General features: G+C 35.9%; 1 protein-coding gene across 4 annotated transcripts in view; it reads right to left on the bottom strand.

The window, feature by feature from the left end:
* Positions 1-18,785: 18,785 nt before the first annotated feature.
* LOC149074679 (uncharacterized) overlaps positions 18,786-22,852 on the bottom strand; it is a 459,047-nt gene continuing 454,980 nt past the window's right edge. For all 4 annotated transcript variants that reach the window (XM_089247147.1, XM_089247149.1, XM_089247150.1 and 1 more), the window contains one exon: positions 18,786-19,250. In XM_089247147.1, coding sequence (XP_089103273.1) covers positions 19,088-19,250 — 163 coding nt within the window. In that variant the 3' untranslated portion in view covers positions 18,786-19,087. The remainder of the gene's footprint in view (positions 19,251-22,852) is intronic.

The raw sequence follows: 22,852 nt of genomic DNA, 5'->3' as shown, positions 1-22,852 counted from the left end.
TCTCAAGTTATTTATGGAGATTATTATAATACACGTTGTTACAAATATTCTTGAAAATACTCTTGAAGAACTATTATTATAAATTACTGAAGAATATTCTCTGAAAAAACTATAAATAACAGAAGAATATTCTCATTAAGAATAATAATATTCTCAAGTTATTTACAATAGTAGTTCATGACAATATTCTCAAGAATTTTGCATCTTTACTCGTCATACAACGGCAATCCCTCTACAACGATATTTTTTCTTGATTTGCAGAATATAATTTTATTGAGATTTTAGTGTGTGAGATCATAACTTTTGTGCACAAAACACTAATTCAAAAATTCATGAAATTACTTTTTGAAACCTTATTTATGCGCAGTTCATGCCAGCATTGGGCAGTGTGTGTGTGTGTGTGATTGAGTGAAATTTATAATATTTAAGTAATTTATCATTACTTAACTCATACCACGTGATTGCTGATTGCATGTGTTTTATTCGTATATATGCAATATGATTCCACTGTACTTGAAATCACAACACATGAGTATAATTTGCTTAATTCTTTAGGGGAATTTTTTTTCATGAAACCTATGTTATATATATACAGTAAAACCTCGTTAAGTCGTCACCTTGATAAGTCGTCACTCCGGTTAAGTCGTCATTTTTCTTCAGGCACTTCCAGCTCTCATAGACAACAATGTTATTAAACCCTTGTTTACTCGTCGCTAATTTCGGTTAACTCGTCACTATGAAAAAGTTTGAGAAAGAGGAACAGACTATTTTTATGGCTCCCATTAAAAAAAGAGCTTGTTAACAGCATTACCATATGCTTAAAAGTCACCATAAAATCCTATATACCCAAAAGGAACAGTTTAAGTGATGCTGGGGAAGTTCATTTGCCGAATAAGGTTTTTACAACGTTGGGGACTGTTCAGGCTAGATGTCATTTCTTCATGGGCTCTACTGTAGAAACTGCAAGACAGGCAGGCTCTGTGACGAGAAGCAACGTAAGCACTTCGCCCCCCCCCCAGGGGGGGAGGACCAGGGCATCTCCGGCAAAACCAAAATTTATTGATAGGTCAAAGATTACATATAGTGCAAGGAAATAAAAAAATATGTAAATCGAAAAATCAAATTAATCAAGTTAAAGTCAAAGTGCAACGCGGACACGGATAATAAATAATCATAGAAAGCATGGATTCTACTAATTTAGGACTTGGAATTTAAACAAAATATCTTTGTTGAAAAAAATCAGTTTTTCTTTCCCAAGTTGAGGTCTTCTGTTTACTTTTCCCTGCCCAAGGCTCCTCCACCAAGTCAAAAGTATTCGAGATTACTTTGTAGTTGCATCATGAACTACTGATGAAGAATTCAAACACTGAAATTAAATTTGATGTATATGTAAAATTTATGTGCAAAGCTACGTGCACACAAAGCTCTTATGAAGAAAAGCTACTTATTAAAACAGTTGCTCTGTTAGTCTAAATTAAAAATTACTAGTATAAATCAAAGTGTACAGTACATTTCACCACAATAATTTAAGTAATAAGAGATAAAAAAGATAAAAAATTGCTCTTATTTTTTCTTTCAATCTATAAATTTTGTTAATATATTGTTATTTTGATTCATACTTTAATAAATGTCATATTACTTTAAATTTATACGATTTTCACAACATTGCACATTAAAACTGACGACATTCAGCTTAAGTCGTCCCTCCGCTTAAGCCGTCATAATTTTTCGATAACTTGCGGTGACGACTTATCGAGGTTTTATTGTATATAAATTATTCAGATGAAACAAGTATTTGGGAGCAAAAGAAGGGTGAAAGCACCTATCTATGATAAAATGTGACCATTGAAAATGAGCTGACTCCATCACGGAAGAAAATCTCAATATTTATTTACTATGTGTCTTTGCTAAAAAAATAATGGTTCGTATAACACAATCTCAAATAGTTCCATATAATCCATATAAATATGAATAAATAATTTTTGATAATTGATTTTGTCGCTATTTCTTAAGTGAGGCAAATTTTAGCCTTTTTTTAATTTTGAGTTTGTGCCAGGTCCGTCATTTAGGGAAGGGGGGAGCCATTGGCCCCCCCCCCGGCTTTTGAAAATATACAAGAAATAGTATACGGGGTGATTATAAAAAAACTATACCGCGACATATGGGCCCCTAACTATCATACCATTCACAGAAACTGAATGAAATTTTGGCATAAGGTATTTTGAGGTATGCGCTCAAGAATGATATGGAAAACAACAGTGTCACTCTAACAGTTACGGTTACAGTGAGAAAATTTCGAAAATATCAAATGGCAACACCAAGTTTTTTGTATTGGAATGCGATCTCCATACTGAAAAACACTAAATAGCGTTGGAATGGCACCTGCAGCACGAAAATTCCCGGAGCTAGGCAAGGAAAAAGGACTTTGCCGTGCACCAGAGCATTAATGTTCGTTTCATTCGTCACACTTCGGCTGAGATCCCAGCCTGATTAGTCCTCCACAAGGCCATGTGGAAAATTTGTGAAACACAATAAAATGCTTTATTTTATGCTGCTTCTCTGTCCTTATTGGTTGTCCTCACTTTTAGCCTATCTACCGCCGGTGCTACAGTTGCCGTTCGAACGCTATTTAGGGTTTTTCACAATGGAGATCACATTCCAATACAAAAAACTTGGTGTTGCCATTTGATATTTTCGAAATTTTCTCACTGTAACCGTAACTGTTAGAGTGGCACTGTTGTTTTCCATATCATTCTTGAGCGCATACCTCAAAATATCTTATGCCAAAATTTCATTAAGTTTCTGTGAATGGTATGATAGTTAGGGGCCCATATGTCGGGATAGTTTTTTTATAATCACCCTGTATATACTGTATATATATATATATTCAAATATATTTACATACATTGAGTACATGTGCTTCCCCCCCCCCTCCCTGGAAAAAGTTGAAATGACGGTCCTGGTTTGTGCCTTAGTTATGTTCAAGTTATAGTGTAAATTTTGAAAGTAACGAATTACTAGATTATTGTGATTATCACGTAAATACTGTTATATCGAACCACTGGAAGAATATATATATATAATTACCTAGATTAACCCAGGCTCCTAGTGGTCCAATATACATTTAGAATAAAACGATGACTCATGAAAAGAAAGAATCAGTTAAATTTCAATAGCATTTAATATTTAATCAAATGATCATATGAAAAGAACGAGTTATATTTACACAAAATAAAAGTCAATTAGAAAAATCCATTTCCACGATATCAAATTCTGCATAATACATAAACAAAATACTGTATGTTCAATTATAATAATTTTAACTTGATATTGGAATATCTCTCTTTTAATCACTCTTTATGCCTAATTTCGCCATCTGCCCCCTGTTAATTCCTCCTAATTTAGGTTTTTACTAAACGTCTATAATTTACTAAAATTGTGGTAAGAATTTCTTTCCTACCTTTTCCTCCATCCCTTTCATCACGGATGATCGCCGCTCCTGATGCTAATCGTTGAAATGTGTATAAACAAAATTCTAACTACATTTTTTTCCAACTTGATTTCTAGCTTGCACTAATCAATCTGCTTTTAATTTTTCAAAGATTCCAAAAGTAAAGTTTTGAGGGGTACCAACCCCCTATTTCTAATTGGTAGTCCGGCTTCAAAGAAAGATCCTTCCATTGGGTGATGAGGATTACGTAGGTACAAATAGTATTAAAATTGACATCATTGGTCAAGGTTCACCCCCTACGATCTTTCGAAGCATATGGGAGGAAGATGTTTTCTGTGGGGGGGGGGGGGGGAGTTGTACAAAACAAAGAAGGAAAAGAAAAGTAGAGAGGAAGCAAGAAAGTCAGAAATAAAGTCAATTGCCTGCAGGTTGCAATACAATGGTCAATAGGCTTCAGTATATAGGGGAGAGAGAGAGAGAGAAAAGAAGAATACGAAGCGGCTATAGCGGCGTAGGCTTAGGTTGCCGGCGTAGTGTGCCGGCAGCCCTTTGAAGGGGCCCTTTAAGTAAGTGGCCATAAAATTAAGGAGTGTTGATGGAGGCGAAAGAGCATGTTTTGTACAATTTAAGGCTGCCGGCACACTACGGTTCGGCTGGCGCGGTTGATCTTATCAGCAACCGTGAAATTTTGCGTGAAAAACACACTGCTGTTAACAACCGGGTTTTTTTATTTTTTTATGTCACGTGACATCTCGGGATTGGCTAAATTATTTTCGCCAAGCTGAAGTTGGCTCCAGTTAGCATGCAAATTCGTGCTCATAAGCTGCATTGCAGTAAAACCCCGTCTTAACGGATACTCCCTCTTTTACGGACAAATAATAATTTACAGATGTATAATATAAAAACGTATGAATTTCAAACCTCTTTTTAACGGTCACCCATTTTACATGTATTTAATTTTTTTGTCCTGTCCGTGTTCACAAAAAGGAGGGGGTTTTACTGTATATACTAATAAAAATATTCATGAAATGAAATTTAATTTTCTGTAACAATATTTGCCATTTGAAATTAATTCAGAGTTGAAGAAAGACAGCCTACAAGTTGACCCATTTTTGATGCTTTTACGATTCGTGACCAAATCGCACAAATTTTTTTATATATCATGACTGGAATCATCATAATTAATTTAAATAACATATATATTAAAAAACTATTTAAGTAACATATTTTTGAAGTTTTGGCTTGAAGAAAATTATTGGCCATGAATTTAGCACGTTTTTCTTTGTAATTAAAGTAAATTTCCAATTAATTAAATTTCTAATTAATGGAAATTAAGCACAATAATTGTGATTTTGGGAAACCCCATATGACCAAAAGAAAGTCAAGGAAAAAATGATTTTCTCCTGTTTAAAAAAAATATATATTTCTTTTGATGGTCAGGAAAAAAAAATTCAGATAGGAAATCGGAATGAAATTTCTGAATTTCATGTTTTAAAAACTGTAAAAAATCAAATTTTTTTAAAAAAACATTCTGATACTCATTAGACCTTTTAGTTCCCAAAAATGTTCATTTGGTGTGATTCAAGTATTACGTCAGCATCGAGGGGGGGCGGGGTTTCGGATTTGCGGACATTTGATGACAAAGGGGCGAGGGGGGTTTGAAGGTCACTTACATCATCAACCACCCCCTTATACGAAATTATTTACATGCTTCACACTAAATCTCTTTCCAGACACAGATTTATGGCTTCTCCACCTGCTGGCTATTCGAATTGCTCTGCCCCCTATTCACGTTATAATTTAAAGTTCTTGACCACGAATTACTCAAATTTGCCGCCCCTCTGAACTTGCTACCCCGGCCCGCTTTACACCCTGTACATACGACATCAGGGCCGCAACTAGAGAGGAGCAGGTGGAACTGGTGCCAGGGTCGTCTTAAGAGTATTATGGGGCCCCCGGGCCAAGTGGTTTTTAGGAGGCCCTACATGGTATATCCTTGAAAATTTCAATCGTATCTCATTTTTGGAAGGCCCCTCTTCTCTTGAGGCACCCGGGCCGTGCTCGGGTGGGCCCATGCGTTAAGACGGCACTGACTGATGCTCCGAACTCCGAGCCAGACAGGAGCGCAAATGTTAACCTTTCATCTCTCCTTCAATATTAAAAGGGGGCGCCAAAATGCGTGCTTGCCCCGGCTGACCACGCATGTCGTTGTGGCCCTGTACATCAGTATGTATGTTGCAAGGTTTAAGGTACATACAGGGCCGCAGCTGGATACTTTTTTAACTGGAGCTAGCAAGCTTTTGGCGTCCCCGTGTAAGGAAAGGTTAGGAGTGGTGTTAAAGGGGCAATTCGGCGCCCCCTCTAGTTCAGCACTCGATACAGTGGACCCGCTCTCCCTAGTTGCGGCTTTGTAAATCAAAAACTGCTTGAAAAGAACGGTAGGTGTGAAAATTTTTGACCCACGGAGCCCTTTCCAGTATATAATTTCTATGGCGGAGCCCCGTAGGCCTATTTTTTATTTATTCATCAAAGTTACTGATTTATTTTTATTCAAAAATATTAATAATTATTTTTTTCAAATTTACTGGTTCTTTTTTTAATTTCCTCGAGGGCCGCGGAGCCCTTGGGAGTTCACACGGAGCACCGGTTGAGAACCGCTGGACTAGATTGTTTTTTTTTCATTGCAAAAACAACAGATAGACAGCCACATTCATATACGATACAAAAATTAATACCAAAAAGACAGAATAATGAAAGCAAAACACACACAATGCAGCTCTTAGGGACATATTTCATCCCCGGTTCATACTTAGGCTTTTAATAAATGTTTCAAAAGTTTGATATGGAGAATTTGCAAATATAAAAATATATTCCTTCAGATGTCTGATTATTTTTACTTCTAATTTTTTATGAATTTATTATAAATGGTTGGGCCCCGTGGTAATTTGTACTCTTTTGGATGAGGTAACTAATTGGTTTTTTGCTAACACGTTATAATCGGGATCCAATGCATTTCATTCAAGTGTTCTAAAATATACATCTCGGTTTTAGCGTAATCACGTTAGTTTATGAATGTCATTATAACCGAGTTTTAATGTGTGCTCATGTAGAGCAAAAAAATTTCACTAGTTAGAAAATTTTTTTTTCTTCATTGGTTTTTTTTATTGTTATCAGTGCAAAAGCGCCAAACAAAGAATTAGCTTCTGTCGAATAGAACTTCACCATACAGTTCTTCGACTTTGTCTTTTCCCCTCATTTTTATGGCAACCTGAGGAGAGCAATTCCTTTGTCCAGTGCATCCGAAATCCCGTCACCCTCCTTGTCAAACCACTTAATAGACAATGGAAGAGAGCAACCGCAGGTCCAGCCGAACCGTCATCAGGGAGCGCAAGCCTTTGCAATACATGATGGCAGCTTTCCGGTTACCCCAACCGTCCCAAAAAATGTGGATTTTCTCGGTTGGAAAAACCGCGCTCAGCGGTTGCAGTTGTATCTGTGCGTTGACAGAATAAAACTATAGATGATGCCTTCCCCCCCAACCTCAACCGCGTCCAACCGCGCCGTAGTCAGGTCCCAGCCTAAATGGCTCAAGTCCCCTTTTCCCTTTTCTCTTATTATTATATTATATTGGGCTGGAAATTGGAACTCTCCCGCTTCATCTGATAGCGATGGCTATTGACGCCATAGCAATACAGTATATTTAAAAAAAATCCAGATTTAACTACTAATTCTGCTAGTAGAAAGAGGGATGAAAAATGATTTTGTTGATGAATAATGTGACGACGTTGAATCTATATCAATATATGGCAATTTTTTTTAATTTTTAGTCATTTTTTTAGTTTATTTAAGTAATATAAGTCAATTTTTAGTTAACATGAGTTATATACTTGGCTATTAGTTTACCCTTCAGTTAAACATGAACATGATTCAAAGGCAATGAATGCATTGAGTTACACATAATTGTTCACTCAGGGCCGGATTAAGACGTTTGAAGACCCTAGCACTTGAATATTTTTGGTGGTTCTCCCGATACCTACAATGTATATTTTACTCGATATTCAGTCTATAAACTTGAAAAAATGAAATTTTATATTTCAGAAGTGACTAATCTAAGGATGGGATTTCACTATGAAAGTTATTTTATAAAACTTGAAAAAAGCAACTGATAAATTTATTAATTGCTTTTTTTAAAAGAATTATTATAAAATTTTTAGTGTGATCCGGACTTTAGGCCGAAATTATACTATAAAGTTTTATAAAATAACTTTTATAAAAGTTGAAAAATGCAACCAATAGGCGCATTGGTTGCATTCAAGCAAATGCAACCGGTGATCTTGGTTGAATTTTTCATGTTTTATCAAAGAGCTTTTACAAAACTTTTATAAAATTCATATTCAATTTTTTTTTTAATTCATTTTATAAAGGAAATGGATCACACATTACACTATAAAAGATTTATATAAAATTCTTTTTGCAAAAGTTTTCATCAGTTTGTCAGTCTTCGTTAGTGTTGTGCTGTTGCTGGTAGTAGTTACGGATGAAGAAATTTTTTTTACCATTTGCTATGGGGGGAAATTTATCATTTGCAACCTCTGTAATGGCTTCGGTTTTAGAAACATGAAGATTATATGGATGCAGAGGCGTCGGAAGTGTTTCTAAACTGTGGGTGATCGTCTTTAGTTTTATATCAGAAATTTTAATTTCTGAATCAATTCTGGGAATGCTTGGATCCATGCGACAAATTAGTGTGGATTCTTGAGCACCCCCGGCTCCGACGCCACTGTGTGGATGATTGTATTGGATGAAATAATTTGCGGAAGAAGCTAATTATTTTGGTGCATTACATCTAGCTGGGAACGCAACTTATAATGAATATGTCAATTTATGAAGAAGTTGAGGAATACAACGTCCAGAATGAAAGTTTAGCGACTAAATTATCCATGTTTCATCATATTACTTATTGCGGTTCATATGTCACGGTAAAATCCCAGAGACTCGGATTTTGTCAAGGTGAGTTGTGAAAGTCCAAAAAACTCTTGTAAAAAAACCTTTTCATTTCGGATTTTTACCAAGTCAAAGTCCGTTTTAAATGAATCAATTAATCACCATGAACTTATTAGTTTCTGATGCTCATTAGTAATAATAATAATAACTTAATAATTATAAACAAATAATGAATTAACAAACGAAATAACCACCATGATGAGGTTTTGACGCTATTTAAGTAATTGATGCCCATAATTAATTTGATCCTACCAGTTAAAGCCCGTTTTAAATGAATTACTTACACAAGAAAACAGTACAGCGTGATTTTTCTGTCGGCGAACTTGCGTTTTGATACGTACACATTTTCGTTCCAGTGCCCAGGGTAATGGCAAAACTGAAAGCACGGTGGGAAGGTCCATGTAAAATACAAAGAAAAGTTACATAGTAATGAAAAGTTACACAAAATTAATGATTGTGATGTTAAGAAGTTTGTCGGGGGCGGTCAAGATGTTCCTCAGGCAGACACTCAAAATATTGAGATTAACGAGAATCCCGTCGTTCTATTTTCAAGCCAAATCGATGGGAATCGAAATATTTCCATTCCGGAGAATAGTGATATTCAAAATCGTGATAAGGATAGCTACTAACGCCCACACTTTCGACGAAGAAACTGTTCCTAAAGTAGCTCAAGCCCAATCTCACCAATAAGGTGTTAAGCGAGATGACTCGCTCCGATGGATATACGTATATATATATATTATTTCACAATAAGATTCTCATTTCTTTTTCTTTTCTGTGTATATAATTTAGCAAGTGTAAGATAACAGATGAGATGGCATGGGGGGGGGGGCAGCGCTCAATTGCTTTTAAAACATACCTCCATCCTAATATGTGTACATTCATCTTAACTAAACCCCGAAACTTCTCCAACTCCTAATCCCATCTCGTTTGTAATCACCACAAAATTTGTTAATCGCGACAAATGTCCGAGGAAAATATGTTGTAAAAGTTTGTATGTTTTTTTCTTCTTCTTCTTTTTTTGACACAAAATAAAGTGTTCCAGACTCTGCCATGAAGCTGGGCTGGAAGAGATCTCGGCAACGGGATAAGTCCAGTGGTAAAGTTCTGGCGTTCATTCATTCAGCTCAAGCCCAATATTCTCCAAGTCATCCCTTGGACTGTCAAAATTTTTACTTCCTATTCAGCGAGATTGGCACAGTGCTTATTAAAAGGAAAAAAAGAACCTCGCACAGGTGAGCATTTGTTTTGGTGGTCCTCTTTTTTTGTTCGATAGGATATTCACCGTCAGCCATTTTGAAATATAAAAAAAACAGTAAGACAATCTAAAAAAATTAATCCAAGAGTTGAGAAAGAAACGACAGTACAACACGAGGTAAACACTAAGGAAATAATGCGCGCGCTTCGGCACACGTTGATAGCGATGATGACTTATCAACAGTGGAGAAAATTATCTGGCTGGTTCATATTCCGCTCTTCCTAATGCTAGTCTCGGCTCAGGGAGTTTTTCATAAAATCGATAACAACATATCGCCGAACGCAGAGAAAAATCAATTTTTTTTAACGATGTTCATTGAGGTTTGCATTATGGGGCTCGTTGAGAATTTGTGTTACGGCCGTGACGTCACTAACGACTTCATTGTATAACGACGTGAGCATAATAGACCCCCAGGGCTGTAAATAAGGAAAAGCAGGGTAGGGTGTCTGACGTCCTGGGGTGCCGAGTTTATTATTTTTCCTTAAAAATTACGGGATGGACTCAAAGTCGTTTTTGTTTTTGCCGCCTATGGGCTATACAAATTTTGCCGCCCCCTCCCATTTCAGTCTAACTTTTTTACTCCCCTCCCATGCTATTATTAATAAATCGTAAACAAACAAAAGACAAAAAAGTGGTACTGTACGTATTTGCCCCTAAATTTTACTTCTCTGTCCTGTATTCGTATCCTATTCCGATGCTCAACCTGCGGCCCGTAGGCATCTACAAATCGATGAAAAACACTGAAAAATTTAATTCCAATATATGGTGCATACATTCGCATATGAAAGTATCTTTGTGCGTACTTGGTTAGTCTAGCAAAAAAATTAATAATGCATTATATAATTTCTATACTTATTATCTTTAACCGCACGTCCTAAAGTTATTTTGAAATAATGAAATACTGCAAATTTGTTTTTGTGGACCGATTAAAATTCTAGACGGGGTCCGCCAGTGGTTAGTGCACTCGTGGGATTTGAATGTGTATATGTTACGGTATAAGCCCGAAGAGTGGTAAAACCTTGCGGTAAATCCTAGGTTTTACCAAGCCCTTTGGTAAAAGCTGACATTTAGCAACTTTCATGAAAATTAGTAAAAATGCGAATTTACTAATTTTCATAAATTTGAAAGCTTGTAATTTATCAATCACAACGATCCTGATGCTAATTAAGATCATAACTAATTAACCAATTAGTCATTCAAATTAGTGAAAATTACTAAAATATTGCGAATTCACTAATTTTCATAAATTTGAAAGCTTTTCATTTATTAATCACAAAGATCTTGATGCTAATCAAGATATAATTAATTAACTAATTAGTCATTCAAATTCGCAAAAATTACTAAAAAATTGCGAATTTATTAATTTTCATAAATTTGAAAGCTTTTCATTAATCAATCACAACAATCCTAATGCTAATTAAGATCATAATTAATTAACTAATTAGTCATTCAAATTCATGAAAATTACTAAAATTGTGGATTTACTAATTTTCATAAATTTGAAAGCTTGTCATTTATTAATCACAACGCTCCTGTTTCTAATTAATATCATAATTAATTAACTAATTAGTCATTCAAATTCGGGAAAATTTGTAATAATGCGATTTCTATAATTTCCATAAATTTGAAAGCTTGTCATTTATTAATCACAACGATACTGGTGCTAATTAAATCGTAATTAATAAACTAATTATTCATTAAAGTTCATGAATTTTTCTAATTTCCCGCACGCCGTCGAGTGCACATGTTCCGGATATTTTAATTATAATTGGCAGTAAACTTTGTAATTACAACTCATTTCGGGCTTTTTTCACCTCGGCAACAACCAAAACCAATCGGAAAATTTTGGAAAATATGTTATTATGCAGTTATGATATCAATCGTAATAACCGTAATTTACAAATTCTGAAAATAATTATGATTCTCTCGGCAAATTCATTGAATTTAATTTATAGTAATTTTGCCAGCTAATGTTTTTCGAAATAGATAAAAATCTTATTCCTATTAATTATGTTTAAATTAATTTCCAATCAAAAAATTGGTCAAAAAATCATTGTCATTCCTTAAACACCGTGGGTTCCAAGCGCAGTGGGTAGTTGTTGTTCCATTTTATTTTATGTAATTTCTGGAACTGATAGAAATATCATACAAAGTCACCGAATCCTCTTTCCTTGCAGCTCTTGTGCGCTGAACGCGACCGTACATGGACGGCCAGACCTAACATGGACTGCTGTCAAAACTTTCGTAGCAGAGAGTGGCATCATTTTCGGATACATTTCCATCTGGTGGCAGGGTTAGAAATTGTGAGTTTTGGCCTGACTTAATTCTGGCTGTTCATGTACGGCCCCATTTAGCACACGCGAACTCTAAGCAAAGAGGATTCGTTGGCTTTGTGGCCTAGAACGCTCACCCGGCAAGTAAGAGGACGTGGGTCCCCGGAACTTGAATTTTATTTCCTGGATTTATCTTCCAGCTGTCAAAACCCTCATAGTAATTGCGGCGAGAGACATCATCTTCGAATATTATCAAAGCCTTTGCAAGCAGGAAAATAAAAGCGTTAGCGGGAGGGGGGAATACCAAAAGCATTCAAGTGCTTCAGGGCCTCCAAACATCTTAATCCGGCCCTATTAAGGCCCCTACACACGCTCAGCTAAATGCTGTTTTTTTAATCTTCTCTTTCCCTCCTAGAATGTGCCAGTCTTAAATGGATGGACTTAATTCCTTTTTGGAATTTTGGGACATTTTTGCAGCGGAACTGGGAGGTATGAGTAGGGCGACCTACTTGAGACCGTCCTGTATTTCCTGGGACATTCCCGTATTTTCACGTAAATTTTTCTATGCCGATTTTTTCGTCAAAATGTTCCGGTGTTTTCAATGAAGCCAACTTTAATTTTTAGTCTTTATTGAAATCAATGATTGAAATTACTGTATTTTCGACTCATAAATTATGATAATAACGACTATAAATAAGAAAATTCATCTCCCATATTTGTCATCATTTTATCATAACTTTTTAGCATTCAGTAAAAGAGTTTGCAAAGATGTCACAGTTTTTATTTGGCAAACCACTCAAAGATATAAGTTTTTTTTTTTTATTTCATCGATAACTGCTTCCATAATGATAGCTTGTCTACGGATTTGAAATAATAACAAACAAGCACAATACTTCTTTCGTTCTTAACTTCACATTCGCGCGAATCTGATTTTTCCATAATGAACAATATAAAAAATGAAAACTTATCACTGGTGGAATTCCTTCGATGACTTCAGATGTACTTCAGACTCTCGAATACCCTCTCTCCTTCAAGAGTTTTTTTCCAAGCATTTCCATATATTCTGTAACTAAGATTTTTCTTTGGCGAACCACAGCAAAAAGCTTCGAAGGCCACATGTGGCCAGTTGTTGAAAACTCCTTGGCTAAAGCCTCCGAAGAATACATGAAAGAAAAAATGAACGAGTGGATAGGATAAGTGAGCGTAGACATTCCAAAAGTGACTGTTGGGGCCCAGGAACCATTGACGCCCGACGATTTTTTTGCCCATTTCGGGCATTTGCCAAGCTCTAACGAACTTTTAAAGCAGCCTAGGGTTCAATCCCGGTCCTGTTTTGTATATGTGTAAAATTAGGTGACGATCGGCTTCCGGCACAACTCACTAGGTAGTAAATTTCTCATGGCGATAGACCTGAGTTGTGCTCAGTTTTAAACAAAAGTCTAAGTGAGCACGCACAAGTATCTGTCTCAATATTAGAAGGGATCTGTCTTAGTATTAGAAAGGATCTGTCTCAATATTAGAATAGATTCACTTTACTCTCTACCAACCACATCATAGAAGTTTTCACACCACACAAAGAAGATTAAGTCGTTTTCAAGGGAGTATGCATGCGGTACTTTAAAGATTTCAGGAGCAGCTGATACAATTGCGATCAAAATCAGCTACAGCAACATGCTACAACACTGATGGAATTAATAAAAATTAAATGCAAGACTATCTTAGATTGTAAAAACAACCCACTCACACCCAAAAGGTATCAAATGGTGGACGGAGAATCTCAAACGACAAAAATGGCAAGTACGGCCATCGAGAGAAAACTAAACCGTATGAAGAAGACTGGACAGGATATCCGGGACACTATGGCCTCCTTTCGAAGGGCTCGAGCACTTTTCAAACGAGAAGTAACGCAAACCAAATCCAGCTCCTGCAATAGTCTCTGCACACAAACTACTACGGCGTATGTATGCCCTATAAGGCAGTATTTCGGCCTAGGTGAACGCAGATGCAGCTTCCAGTGCAGTCCAGCTCCACACCAAAAGATATAGCAGAGCAACATCTAGCAAGCCCTTTTCCAGAAGTGTGTACATCAATACCGATTCAAAACGACCATCTGGACAGCCCTCTTCCATAGCCACTATTTGAGGAACATGAGCTCTTACGAGTAATACAGATTGATTCAGAAAAGATGGGAAAAGCTTTAAGACGTTCACTTATAGGCAAAAAGAAAAAAATATATTTTACTCTCAGTTCTTATGGAACGCACTTGAAAGATTTCATTCAAAATTCGGATTTAAATACTTCGTCCCATTACGCTGACCTCCAATTTAGGAAAGGTGCTCGAAAAACTTCTTATACAAAGATTCTCCTAACTATGTTTAGTGTAATGTCCTCCTTCATCATCTTCAATTTGGTTTTCGTATGGGTCGCTCAACGGATGATGCTCTTCATCATCATCTAATGGAACAGATTGAGAATAGGAGAAATGAATATTACTCACAGCCGTTATCTCCATCGGCATTAAGAGAGCTTTCAATTGTGTGCGTCATGAGGTATTAGCTGATAACCTCCAAAGGATGTCTATTCCTGTTCAGCTAAGATTTTTCTTAGCTGATTTTAGATTATTCGATTTTTCTAATTTTTTGTAGGACATTTTCTCGGTGCGCACCTTAACTCTTAACACAAGTACAGCATCAGCATCCAAGACGTAGGTTTAAGGTTACCGCCAGGGCTCATGTAGTGGACCCGCTTTTTGGAATACTGCATTCGAATCATTACTTCGACTCCAGTGCGCCCCGGGATCACAGCATAAGCCTTTGCCGATGACTACCTTCTCTTGGTGTCTGCTAAGGAACCCGCTGAAATTACAGCCTCCGAATGGTTACAACAAAATTATTTGTAAGTGGAACAATCCAAATCATTTTTCTGGCAAAACAAAGGAAAAAGAGTTCCACTATCAAAATTAACCGGGAACGAATTAAGTTTGCCGAAAAAGGTCTCAAAATTTTAGGAATATGGTTCGCCAACAAGCTAATTTTTTTAGCACGCGCACATTACTTAAAAAACGACCAATACGCTGGATCATTTCAGACGATTATTGGGTGCAGAGTGGGGATACCATCGTAATCTGAAGAATACTCTACAGAACTGTACTGTATCAAAAGATTTCCCTTGGGGCTCCCATCTGGTTTTCTTCTCCCCTCTGCTCGGCTCCTGCCAAATGTCAGAGATGGACGTGATTCAAAGACAAGCTCTAATTTATATCACGCGAGCAAATCGAACCATGGCCACCACGGTTTTACAGATTGCTACTGTCAACCCTCACTCCCCACTGAGCCTGGCTATAAAATCGTTTCAAATTTATTAAACTTCGCAATTTTTCTAATTTTTACGAATTTGAATGACTAATAAGTTAATTAATTATGATCTTAATTAGCATCAGGATCGTTGTGATTGATAAATGACAAGCTTTCAAACTTATGAAAATTAGTAAATTCACAATTTTAGTAATTTTGGCGAATTTGAATGACTAATTAATTATGATCTTAATTAGCAACAGGATCGTTGTGATTGAATAATGAAAAGCTTTCAAATTTATGAAAGTTTGTAAATTCCAATTTTTTAGTAATTTTCGCGAATTTGAATGACTAATTGGTTAATTAGTTATGATCTTAATTAGCATCAGGATCGTTGTGATTAATAAATGAAAAGCTTTCAAATTTATGAAAATTAGTAAATTCGCAATTTTTTTAGTAATTTTCATGAATTTGAATGACTAATTAGTTAATTGTGATCTTAATTAGCATCAGGATCGTTGTGATTGATAAATGAAAAGCTTTCAAATTTAAGAAAATTAGAAAATTCGCATTTTTACTAATTTTCATGAAAGTTGCTAAATGTCAGCTTTTACCAAAGGGCTTGGTAAAAGCCCGAAATAAGCTTGAAAACGTATACATTTCGGGCTTTTACCAACTCGACTTGGTAAACCACTCTTCGGTCTTTTACCGTAACATATATATTGAATGAATATATAGATTGTATCACAAAATCGCCTGACGGTTTTCAAAATGGGAATAGCAAGAAAACAGTGACAGATATTTGAGTCATCCTTGCGGAATGTTAATGTGCGAAGTCAGGAATTTCAGCTACGTCATTCATGTTTCAAGGGATTGTAGTTATTAAAATTAAAAAATAACTATATGGATACCCTGTGCTCAAAAACCGTATTAGAAAGCTGTTGCCCTGGCTCTTCTGATGCCAACAAAGAAATTCCCACGTTTCAAACTGCAATATTAGAAGAGATATCTGAATTAAAAAATCGGAGAAAAGTTGGGAAAGAAGCGTTGTTTCTTAGTTTTTGCTGCTTTTTTCTTCCCAACTTTCCACCGATTTTCGAATTCAAATATCTCAGTTAAATACTTAGAAACAAGGAAACTCTTATTAATTAAACTGCTTTTGTTTTTTCCATTTTTGTTCTTTTCCCTATGCTAAATTTTACTTTTGTATTGAAAGCTACATAATAAAATAATATAAAAATACAAAATTTAATGTAAAAAATTCTTTCAAAAGTTAATTTAGTATTTAAAAGGTTAGAATACATGTTTATAAATTTTCTCCTGTGATACCGAAAAAAAGTTTGTGGAAAATTTTTTACATGATAGTAAAAAATGAGCTACGTTTAAAATCAATGACCAAAAATGCGCCACGGAAACTTCATGGTTTCCAAAACTTGGCATGTTCGGTTTCCAGAGAATTTTCCAAAATTTAAACTCTACAGGTCTGAATAATCAATGTTATCATATTAAATTGATTGTAAATGCAAATTAATATGGGATTTACTGAGTGGTAATTAATTTTTTTATTAGAATTGAAAACCAAATGAGCAATAATTAATATATATTTTTATTGTGGTCTTTTGTTTCTATATTTCATTACGCATATTTTTGGATTGCGGTACATGTACAAATACAAATACAAATACAACGCCACAACAGGCAAATTGCCCAACGAGGTGGCTGACTTAAGAACATCATGGATCCCCGAGCCCCTACCTACTACTGCTACACCACACATGCACCCCCCCCCCCGCGTACCCCCCCCCCAACGAATCGGTACATGCGGGAATGTGCGTGTACGTGTAGTGCAACCTGACGTAAAGTTTGTTTCTGTGTAATGCTTGTTATGTGTAGTGCTGTCATTTGCCCCCAGTTTTACAAACTATGAGTGAAGTGTTATGATTGAATGATTTATCGTTGTAGGACTGGTGCTCTCTGTGGCGAGACTTTTTAACGGGGAGATCGGCTCGCATTTGCGTAGTTCAATACAGTACCGCATTTCTTGGAATAATCACCACATGAACGTATGCGTCGCTGTATCGGAAAAAAAGAACCATCAATATGTAGATTGACATTTTGTTTATGAACTTAACATAAGGCCCCGCATCCACCGCACATTTCTGATATAAAATTTATTAAAAATGCTTGTTTTTAATTTCGGAAATACTTGCTAAATGCTCAGCAATGCTTGTCAATTTTAAAAATGCTACTCGGTTAATTGACTGTTGAATATCATGTGATTCAATAGGCCAATCTCTTGGAAATTGTGTTTTTTGAAACGAAAATGAGCATACGCGTCGCATATCGCTCTCAGCACCACGTCTCTAAAATCACGTTTTCATAACGGAAGCAACGGGGTGCTCATTCCACGAAATACGGGGATAAATATAACAATTAAAATACTATGTATATGTAAAAAATCACTATGTTCATTTTTGTCAATATTGAGGATAACGCTATTAATTTACTGTATTTTCGTTACACTCTACATATAGGTATAGAACATCTAGTCCTATTTCAATAAATAACAGATATTTACTTTAAAAACACTTTAAACGGCATTCTTGTAAAAATTTCCTTTTCGGCACATGGTGCCAATAATCTCCAATGTACAGAAATAGTTGAAACTGCAAATGTAAACTGTGCACCTGTCGTGTTTGTTAGGGGGGTTTCTTTCTATACCCTCAGAAGTTTTTTTAACCGTTTAAGTTAGGCCATGGTTAGTATAGCATCTGCCCTGCTTGGAGGCAACTTAAATTCGTCTAGGAATTTCAAGGGGGTGTGAAAATATGTGGGGGGGAAAAACACGCAAACACTTATGTCAATATGTTTCAGAGTGAAAAAAAAATATTCCGGAAGCCTGAAAAGGGGAACAAAAAGACAAAATTTCTAAAACGTACGAAAACGACTGAAATGACACCAAAAAAGGAAATTGAATGGTAACCGTAAGGGGACCAGACCCCTCCCTAAGGCCCCCCGTTATGACCTTGTTGGCAAGTTATGAAATCCGACATTCCATGAAATGCCTAGTGGTTTTCAGGCAAAGTGTGAAATACGAGCGTTCGCTATAAGACCAAACAGAACATGATATGCATAATATAAACTTTATAACATGAATGCGTATCAATGTATGCATAATAACTTATCAAATAAGTGCATCAGTTACATTTGAACGAATGTAACCAATAGGCTTATTGGTTGTTTTTTCAAAGTTTTTTAAAAGATATTTTATCAAACATTTATAGGGTAATCCCAACCTTATAAATGAATTATACCTACAATTAGCATTAGAAAGCTGTATTCCATATTTAGCCTAAAACCACTCATTCTGTAGAATACTGGACTATATACTTTGACGGTAACATATATGAAAAAAAAATTCAAGTTATCTTACAATTTAGAAAATTCATAAGGATAAAGCAATACAAAAAAATTATACATCGGATATAGCCTATGGCACCAAAAAGCTTGATTTACTATTTATTGTCATCAAAAAGGTATGTACACATTATTACAGAAGTATACACAAAAGCAAACAGTGTTATGAATGCTTTAGGACACACAACAGAGCTACCGTTTCTTTTACGTCAACTTCATCAATAAATAAAAACGATTCAATGTCATAATTAAAGCCACAACATATACATGAACGCTTCTTCGATTTTTTTTAGTGTTGCCAAGGAATAATGCGTGTAAAATTATAGGAATGAAAAAATTACTTCAGACTAGAGTCGGACACATTGGCTGCAAAATACAGTATCAACAATCATTAGCCAGAACTTTTGGGCCACCACGTGATTACCAATGCAATAACTGCGATTAATGCTAGCATAAAACTGATACCGTAACGAAATAATGTCATACAGCTTGATGTGGTCCAAATATTATGAACAGCATACAAACAGCCCAAATGATCGATGAAACTTGGATCACTGCAAAAAAGAGAAATCACCATAGTAAATGAATATCCGATATAAAAAAAAAACTATACAGGGTGTCCCAAATTGCTTGTAGCACAGATATGTCTGTAACCATTGACTTCCGAAACATACTTTCAATTAAAAAAAAAGTTTTCAAATAACACAGTTACTTCAATCGTGAAATTTGTTTGAGGGGTGGTGTACATAAAAAAAATTAACTTTTTATACAGTCCCCGTGTGCTCAAAACCAAATTAGAAAGTCGGCGCCTGTCTCTTCCAACACAGGGCCGTCATTTCAACTTTTTCCAGGGAGGGGGGGGGGGCAAAGCACATGTACTCAATGTATGTATAGATATATACCATTTTTAGTGTATTTTCAAAAGCCAGGGCAAGGGGGGGGGGATTGCCCCCCCTAAATGAATTGCCTGTCTTCCAAGGCCAACAAAAAAATACAGAACATCGTTTATCCGAACATCAATTTTCCGAACAACTCGGTCAACCGCACACCTTTTCAACATGTCATCCATACTTTTTTGTTGCCATCATAGTCCACTGGATGAGTTTCAACATTTTTAAAGTTGCCCTGTCTCTTCTGAGGCCAACAAAAACAGAAAATCCACATAACAAAGCACAATATTCGCTGAGATATTTGAATTCAAAAATCGGAGGAAAGTTGGAAAGAACAGAAATAAACTAACGAACAATGCTCTTTTCCCTTATTTATGCTGTTATTTCCCAACTTTTCTCCATTTCTTGGATCAAATGTCTCGGCGAAATTTGCAATTTTTTCTTTGTTGGCCTCAGAAGAGACAGGGCCACAACTTTCTGATTGGTCTTTTTAGGACGGGGTGTCCTTAAAAAAATTTAGATTTTTTATTTTGTGTGACATAGTATTTTGACTCTCAAAACTCAGTGATTTTTGAATGTATTTTTAGAATTGAAACCATTCTTCTGCGATGAACGGCTGATGAGATAAAGGTCGAGTTAGGACTTACAGTACACCCTGTATATATGTTTGTTTGGCTCCTGGAGGAGGGCCAAAATGCTGAAATCTTTATTTAGCGGGCCCCCACGCCAGGCTTTTCACGGGCCATTCTATAGCGAATTCATATCATGAAAAAACAAAAAATGGTGGTTATTGTCTCGGGCTCCAAGGCTGGAGCCCTGTCAGCCCCATCCTTGTGGGGGGGGCATGATTTCCTGAGTGATGCTCACGACAGTATCAAATCTAAGCGCATTACGCTAATACAGAAAGAACAACAATGCAAATAAACCGCGAAATATTTTGGTTATTAATGGTTTTTTCTCAATCGAAATGGAAAGCAAGTACGAACGCTAATCGAAAAAGGAAATTTTGCAAAGCGAATTTTATGTTTATTTATACATTTCTACAATCGAAAGTTAAAAAAATGAGATGTGAAAATGTCTGTTTTATTCATGTTTTTTAAAATCCAAAAATTCAATTTTTATCGTTTCAATTTTCCTGAATAATCAGTCAACATGATATAATTTTTTTTCTATCTCGCACCCACAAAAATGCTCTCCCACACCCCCGATTAAGAACCACTGTTGTAGACGGATTACCATTACACCGAGAGGCAACTAAACTGCGGAAGTGTCCAAACAAGATTTGAAAAATTATCGTGGAAGAGGGACTTATCGTTGTACCGAGTATCATTGAAGTGAGGTTTCATAAGAAAAATATTGTTGGTATGAGATAGTATCCCCGGGTATGAGAGACAGAATACACACTATTACAAAGTTAATAATACGACAGAGAAAGTTGTTTAGATAAGTCAACTCACATAAGGTATAAAATCTGCTCCTTCATCAATATGAAATTTCTTAGAGAAAAACTTATAATTATTTCTCTTTTCTGCTCGAGAACTTCCCATAATAACCAATGACCAATAATACACACTGGTGGCGAATACGTTTGCTAGTCTTTGGACAGAGAAAATTCGGAGGGAGATTACCAGGAAGCCTGAAATTTAGGGAACATGATTTTAACAACACGCGATTTCTCACCTGTAGTTTTTTTGTTTGTTTTTTTTTTCGAATTTGGAGACTGGTGGGATAATAAATGTTTTCTGGAAGACTGGCCTGGAGCAAGGTCTATCCAGTCTGGTTTTAATTGTTTAGTTTTGGAGAACAGTCTTTGCCAGCGAAATTTCTGTAGTTCTCAATGACGGATGAGTAATAAAAAATAGGGCGTGTGTGTGTTCAGAGTACAACAATTTTGTTCCCCCCCCCCCCCATCATATTTTTTTAGGAAGAGAGTCCACACTTCCCTTCCCTACAATCTGGTTCTTTCGTGTACAGCCCAATCTGTATTTAGAATTACCGCACGTTGGACTACTGGACAGGGGCCATTCCAAAGAAGTGGGGCTGCTACTTAATTGCAATTGTCATGACTGGAAGGCAACGGCAGGTTTTGTCTGGCTCTAGTTTCACCTAACAAAAGCGCTCCGCTTCAAAAAGAATTTGACACATTGGGGAAGGGGGGTTTCAGGAAATAGAAGAGCCATAACAGAGAGGTATCATCCCTACTCAGAAAAACCAGCTGGGCACACAAAGAGTAAGATAAGTAGACACTGGTCGTGTTTGAATAGAAATGGTGAGAGCAAGATCAATATTGAGAAAAACTAGTCTTTTTGTAAGCCAGTATACAGTAGCGGGTTTTTACTTTCGTTAGCGCGTCTTTCAGGGGCAAAACTAATGCCAAATAAATTAGGATACATATTTAGAATTTGGAAAAAAAAAAAATTTAGTCATATTTAGAAGGGCACTTTAAATTAGAAATTATCTATTGGCTGAATTTGAATGGTGTTTCTCAGCAATGCCATTTCAGTGATTGGAGTTGCTCGAGCAACACGAGCATATATGTTCCGGCGTCCCTGTTTTAATGTCACAGATGAAATGCGCCCAAACGTGTTAGGATTTTTAGTGCACCCGACTAAAGGTAAATTAGTTATAATGGTCAATTACGCTTGGAAGGTAGTAGCTAATTCAAATTTGGCTTTTACAAAATCAAGTGAAAACAATGAAAATCTCTACCCCTTATGTAACTCCACAGGACTTCAACTAACATACACTGACTATTGAAAAAACGTTTTCCCAGTTACTCCTACAATTTCCAGTAACTGGCCATCACTCAGAATGGATGACTAACGTTTTTGACATTCCCTTGACAATGAAAACCATTCAAAGCATGTTTTTGTTTTAGTTGACAAGCTACAGTAAAAGCTTGATGCAACGGGTACGTCTTATAAAGATAATTTGTTTTTTATTCAATTCAAAACAGCACACATAAATACATGAATACAAAATACAAATATACAAAATAAAATAAAGCCAACAGAACAAAAGACAAAACATACACTATGCAGCTCTTAGGGACCCATTTAGTCCGTCCTAGAGCTTAATAAATACTATATATAATAAACGGCGCGCTCGATTTATATTTATTTCATTTCATTCATTTATTTATTTTTATTATTTTTTATTATAGATATTTCAAATTTTTCCTTGGTTACCTATTTATATTTTCAATAAACCTTTCAAAATTCGTTATAGAGTTTGAAAATGTGAAAATTTCTTTCTTGAGATGTTTA

Source organism: Pholcus phalangioides, unplaced genomic scaffold (assembly GCF_987345545.1).
Source record: "Pholcus phalangioides strain wild (caught in Gottingen) unplaced genomic scaffold, Ppha-v1.0 ptg000017l_1, whole genome shotgun sequence".
NCBI lineage: Eukaryota > Metazoa > Arthropoda > Arachnida > Araneae > Pholcidae > Pholcus > Pholcus phalangioides.
The sequence above is the reverse complement of the archived record's forward strand: the minus strand, read 5'-3'. Positions and strand labels throughout refer to the sequence as shown.